Source organism: Centroberyx gerrardi, chromosome 21, assembly GCF_048128805.1.
Source record: "Centroberyx gerrardi isolate f3 chromosome 21, fCenGer3.hap1.cur.20231027, whole genome shotgun sequence".
Taxonomy (NCBI): domain Eukaryota; kingdom Metazoa; phylum Chordata; class Actinopteri; order Beryciformes; family Berycidae; genus Centroberyx; species Centroberyx gerrardi.
Genome location: NC_136017.1, coordinates 4,524,966 through 4,531,423, shown reverse-complemented (window position 1 = coordinate 4,531,423; position 6,458 = coordinate 4,524,966). Strand labels below are relative to the sequence as shown.

The following is a 6,458-nucleotide window of genomic DNA, read 5'->3' as shown; positions in this document are numbered from 1 at the left end:
AGGTCCATATAGGAATGTTATAGAAATTTTATATGAATATTACAGAAGATAAAGCGCAATAAGATCACTAAAAACTCACTATTGAGTGCTACAAACACAATATAAAGCCCCTATAGGAATATTATTGGAATATTATAGCAGATTTTTCTCTTCTGCTGTTACACTACTTTCCAAATTGCAAGTTACTCTGAAGGCAGTGGCGTTGTGGCCAAACTCCTGCGCAACGCCCCGCCCCTTCACCCGCTCCGACCAATCGGCGCCGGGATGGGTGAGAAAACAAACCGCGCGATTGGACGAGCGGGCGAGGGAGGGGAGTTTCAAGGCACCCCCTGCAATGGAAGTCAAGGCGGTGAATAGCGGGGGGCGCCTAGAAACCGGCCCAGACCGAGTTGAGTGTGTGGAGTCACTCTGATTAGTCTCCTCACTCCTGCAGACCTCGCCGAGGGAAAAATAACGAATGGAGCGGCGGTAGCGCGTTTTAAACTAACACCGACTAATGTATTAACAAAGAAAACTTTTTACCACGCGCGTTTGGACACTTCGCTCGAGGGAAAAGTGCCGCGGAGTTGTTGGGAGACGCGGATTTCTTTGCATGCGGTGTGGAAGGCTGACGAGGACTCTTGGAAGAAATTACTTTCTGTCGCCTCCTCCTGCCTTTACAAATCCGCAAATTAAGGTCAGTGGACTCCCCAAGAGTTAGGAACTTTTGTGTTTTTCGTTTTTTACCCGCGAAATAGAAAGGATTTAATTCACTAGCCTCGGACTAAGAGTGGATTGGAGTATGAATAAATCCTGTAATCCACCATTTTCTTGGAGAGTTGTGGAAACTGCCGTGGAATAATAAGGAATGCAGCAGTAAACGCGTCCCTGAATCAGCCCGTTTTTTACGCTCTTTTACGCACAACGCACTGCCAGCACCGCGTCCAGGAGCAGGACTTAAGTTGGGTTTTTTTTTAATCTGTCGGCGGTAAACGATTTACGCTCCGGAGACCCGCCGCGAGTCTCCGTAAACTAGTCTACTTTTTTCCTTCTTCTCCGGGCTTGCTATCATGGCGGTAGGCAGAACCTGGCGGTGCGTTTGGATAACGGGCTGCGCGCTGGCGGTTGCGCTCCTCTTCCAGCCGTGCGCCAGCCAGTACCACGGCGAGAAGGGCATTTCCATACCGGAGCACGGCTTTTGTCAGCCCATCTCCATCCCCCTGTGCACGGACATCGCCTACAACCAGACCATCATGCCGAACCTGCTGGGGCACACGAACCAGGAGGACGCGGGGCTGGAGGTGCACCAGTTTTACCCGCTGGTGAAGGTCCAGTGCTCCATGGACCTGAAGTTCTTCCTGTGCTCCATGTACGCGCCGGTTTGCACGGTGCTGGAGCAGGCCATACCGCCGTGCCGGTCGCTGTGTGAGAGGGCAAGGCAGGGCTGTGAGGCGCTCATGAATAAATTTGGCTTCCAGTGGCCCGAGAGGCTGCGCTGTGAGAACTTCCCCGTCCACGGGGCAGGAGAGATCTGCGTGGGTCAGAACACGTCCGACTCCGACATCCCCACCTCGGACCCGACCCCCAACCTGCCCGAGCTCATGACCTTGCCGCCCTTCATCGGGCGCCCGGCCCAGCCCTTCTCCTGCCCCCTACAGCTCCAGGTCCCCACCTACCTCAACTACCACTTCTTGGGCGTGAAGGACTGCGGCGCTCCCTGCGAGGTCTCCAAGCCCAACGGACTAATGTATTTCCGCGAGGAGGAGCTGAAATTTGGCAAGCTCTGGGTCGGTATCTGGTCCATCCTGTGCTGCGTGAGCACCCTGTTCACGGTGCTCACGTACCTGGTGGACATGAGGCGGTTCCGGTACCCAGAGAGACCCATCATCTTCCTGTCCGGCTGTTACTTCATGGTGGCCGTGGCCTACACCGCCGGCTTCCTGCTGGAGGACAAAGTGGTGTGTATCGATAAGTTCAAGGAGGACGGCTACAAGACGGTGGCCCAGGGCACCAAGAAAGAAGGCTGCACCATCCTGTTCATGATCCTCTACTTCTTCGGCATGGCCAGCTCCATCTGGTGGGTCATCCTGTCGCTCACCTGGTTCCTGTCCGCCGGGATGAAATGGGGCCACGAGGCCATCGAGGCCAACTCCCAGTACTTCCACCTCGCGGCCTGGGCCGTGCCGGCGGTCAAGACCATCACCATCCTGGCCATGGGGCAGGTGGACGGCGACCTGCTCACCGGCGTGTGCTACGTGGGCATCTACAACGTCGACGCCCTGCGCGGCTTCGTGCTGGCGCCGCTGTTCGTCTACCTCTTCATCGGCACCTCCTTCCTGCTGGCGGGCTTCGTGTCGCTGTTCCGCATCCGCACCATCATGAAGCACGACGGCACCAAGACGGAGAAGCTGGAGAAGCTGATGGTGCGGATCGGCGTGTTCAGCGTGCTGTACACGGTGCCGGCCACCATCGTCATCGCCTGCTACTTCTACGAGCAGGCCTTCCGCGAGCAGTGGGAGCGGACGTGGCACATGCAGACGTGCAAGCGCTTCGCCGTGCCGTGCCCCGCCGGCAACTTCGCGCCGATGACGCCGGACTTCACCGTGTTCATGATCAAGTACCTGATGACCATGATCGTGGGCATCACGTCCGGCTTCTGGATCTGGTCGGGGAAGACGCTGCAGTCGTGGCGCAGGTTCTACAAGAGACTGAGCAACAACAACCAGGGGGAAACGACGGTGTAGGACTACGAGACCCGGCGGGGAGGAGGGCCGGGTTTGGGGGGGGGCGAAAGCCAAGGAGTACCAGAAGTGGGGTTTGATTTAAAACCCGAGCATTTACTTGGACATACTTGGACGTTGGACTCTTTAAAAAAAAAGCGTGTTGTTTTGTGGAGAATGTCCCGTCTGGCTCAATGAGCCTTTGACTGAGCCTTTTGTTCACTAAGGGGACGGATGGAAATCTGGCATGTGGCTTCTCTGAATCCTCTTTCAAATCCTCAGACAAGAGCAAGAACTCAGTGGTACTATTGAAACATGCATACGAACCCTCGAGGACCACGTTGTGCCATATCCGAAAAGACTATTTTTATATTTTATCTGCAGTCACAATGACAATGTCTGTTTTTTTCCGCCCCCAAAATGATATGTCCACATTTTTAGCCGTTTTATTTTTCATATTTGTACACTAATTGAAGAGAGAAACCGGATTATGAGCCCTTGAGAAATGAACTCATTGTGTGTCTGTGCCATTTCATGTCTGTTTCTCTCCCCCCCACCCCCCATTTTCCATCTTTTCATCCGTTAGAAAGACATGTTAAAGGTTTCGGAATGTGTTTTCTCCATCCTCATGATTCTGTATTTGCTATTTTCGCTGCTGACTTTGGTTCGACACGGACTCACCCTGCGAGCATCCCAAAACAATCACATGTCACAGACTGAGCTGGCTGAGAAAACTCAATTAGGGTTACGTCACGCTTGTGTAGAAGCTGTAAGGAAATAAGCAAAACTGCCTCATTTATAGGTCAACATATTTTGTAAATATACTCTCTGAGAAGAACTTATGTATTTATGAGAATTTTAAAATCATGTTTTAAACAATGTTTTTTTTTTTTTTTTTTTTTTTTGATGCTACACGGCTTGTACCTGTACAGTTTTACAGAATAAAATGTTACAGTTTTTAAAATGCGTGCCTTCTCGAGTGTCATTGGTCAAATCTGATGCTTAGTCACAGCTACGCCTTCCAAACCTAAGAATCTATTCACAGAGAGAAACCCGACGTAGAAACCAGGGCATTGACCTATTGTAGACGATGGAGACAATGTCATGAGGTTTTGGTTTGAATGCCTTTTTAGAGATTTTCAGTTTGTCTCTCAGTGCTTTGTTTGCAGATTCCATAGCTGTGCCCTTGGCCAGTAAGCCTGTATTTTGGATATAACACCGATACACATATTTACTCTGGCAAATTACCATAGTGGTTTCTGGTAAAAGGGAGTATCAGCGTAAAAGTAGGCTTGCTCTGTCTCGGCAATGCCTCCAGACGGCTGATCCCTACTTTCCTGCTGAAATTTGATTCCTTTTTTTTCTGACTGCTCTCTTTTTTTTTTTTTTTTTCAAGCCCTCCTCCTTTTGTCCTGGCCCTAGAAAATGTTGGGAGTAACAAGGCAACCCTCTCTCTGTGCCTTATGTGTGTGTGTGTGTGTGTGTGTGCGTGCAACTGGAGAAGTGTAACTTACTACAGGGGCTATTACAGGCCGGAAAAGTATGGAAAACGAATTTGATCTGTTTCCAGGTCTGGGAAAGTTTGGGAATTGCACGAAAGAAAGTGGAAAAATGTTGCTGTACAGTCCTGACGCATGTAAATCTACTCATTTTATGCAGTTGTAGACTCTAATTTGTCATCATATATGTCAAGAATAGTCTTCAGTTATAGAATAAGGTGGTTTAGTTGGTTTAGTATCAGCAAACATGTTGAACACAGACCAAAATGTTCAAATTGAGTCACAAAATTGGCAAAAATACGTAATTGTGCGAATGAAAAATGTGTAATTCAGTGTCTTATTACAGGAGATGGTCTTTATGTAGGCTATTCTGTTAGAAACTGGCTCCCAGGCCGAAGTCATAGGGCCGATGTTCTTTCCTACATTAATTTATTTAAGCCCGTCTAGCCCGGACACAGAAGCCTCCATTGAGCGGAAGTGGGGGACATTTCTAACCTGTGGGAGCCGGCTCTAATCCGTGTCATGCTACGAGTTAAACCCATCGCTTAACTCCGCTGGTTCACAGCCGGGTTTCTCCAAACGTGAGGGTCAAAGTTTTTTTTCCCTGTAGTCTTTCCTGCCGCTGTAACTAGATTCTGGCCCGCCGCTTACATCTTCGCTCATGCTCTTCCTCCAGAGCACGATGCGGGAATAAGATGAAATTTTCTTGATAAATAAGTAGTAAACAGAAGTAAGGAATGCAAGGGGTTAAGAGCTGTAGTAAATGTCCCTGTGTCCCTAAAATGATCCTGCATGATAGAGAAGTGCTAAGAAATTAAATAAGAACCAGGTGTGTATTTTGTGTATTTTCATAGGCTTCCCATGGGCCTTGAAAATCCTTTTTAAGTTCGTGGATTCAAGAAAAAACAAACTAAAAGCTTTTTAAAATGAATGAATGACCATGAATACTTGAATTTTTTTTATGAAAATGGCATAGCGCGGCACACAAATTCATCAATATGCCTCCGCTCTCTGGCTCTCTCTCCGTCCTACGATGAACACTTCACATCCTGAGGGTAAAACCTGTGATGGAGATATGTGTTAATATAGCAGCAGGTTTAAAATGAAAGATTTCAGCAGGATTTACTGACTTGATGAGATCATGAGTAAAAAATGGGGCCTCTATGATGTCTAATTTTGATGAATTTCATGTTGAAAAATCATTGAATTTGCTGTTAAAGCACCGTGTTTTGAGTAAGTAGAAGAAGAGTGATGCTACGCTGTTATTTTACATATTAACCTCAAACCTTAAGCCCCCTCAGCTGTGTTACATGGATATACAGGCAGTTTCCCAGCCGTCCCGTCCTGTACGTCCTGTACTCGGTGCGTTGCGGTCGGTGAACTCGGCCCTGCTCGAAACACCCTAAAACAAAACTTGCAAACTAATGTGAATTTTGAGACGTGGGAAATTCACACCGGCCACTGGCCAAGCGCTGGTTCAGTTTGTCTGCACTACATTTCGGTGTGTAAATTACCGTCATGTGGAGGTTTTTTTTTCCACTAGCCGATGAGGGCAGTGGATGAAAAAGTTAGTGTCCTACCCTGCGTACAGTTAGTTTCTGAAAGCCGTCTTTGCCACAAATCAAGTATAAGCTGTGGCACTGTGCATCAAAAACCTTTGGATTTAAATGTAAAGGTTTAAAGGTCAGTATCCGTTGTCAGATTTTAGCATTTCCAAGATGAAGGGATGTGACCAGCGTCTGAAATCGACACCCGCCAAGCCCCAAACGCCTGTAAAATATGTCTTTGGTGGATAAATCAATAACTTGAACGCCTCTTCTGTTCTGTTGCACTTCATGATGAATTACAAACTTAATCTATTGAATAAGGGAGTGAGCAAGTTTAAAATAAACTCGCAGTGTCTGATTCTACACATGAAATAGCAGTGAAAACAGGCCGGGTGACATATTCAGATAAAAAAATGTTTATTAATCATTTTGTCCGGTTAAAAAGGTGAGTCAAAAAGTGAATTCCAGACACTGTGATTCATTATTAAGGCCTGGTCTGGACCGGCAGGCTTTATCTTTGCGTGTTGTGGTGGAGCGCAGCACGAAGTGAAGTGGTCTTCCCCACATCCGCACAGCCAAACCAGACCAGAGCCAGAACCAGCAAGCAAAACAAATGTACAGCAGTTTGAGAATCTAACATCGCAGTGCAGTTGGTTGTGGATTTGACTCTGATTTACCCTGCAGCTCTCTCTCTCCGTCTCTCTTTCTCTCTC

General features: G+C 48.0%; 1 protein-coding gene across 1 annotated transcript; it reads left to right on the top strand.

The window, feature by feature from the left end:
- Positions 1-403: 403 nt before the first annotated feature.
- On the top strand, positions 404-2,788 carry LOC139918858 (frizzled-7-A-like). Its single transcript, XM_071908388.2, has one exon. The coding sequence runs from the start codon at positions 1,050-1,052 to the stop codon at positions 2,721-2,723; it is 1,674 nt and encodes a 557-aa protein (XP_071764489.1). The 5' UTR covers positions 404-1,049; the 3' UTR covers positions 2,724-2,788.
- The last annotated feature ends 3,670 nt before the right edge of the window (positions 2,789-6,458 follow it).

What these genes read in the sequence shown, in the direction of transcription:
- LOC139918858 (XM_071908388.2), top strand. Translation starts at nt 1,050, where the DNA reads ATGGCGGTAGGCAGAACCTGGCGGTGCGTTTGGATAACGGGCTGCGCG.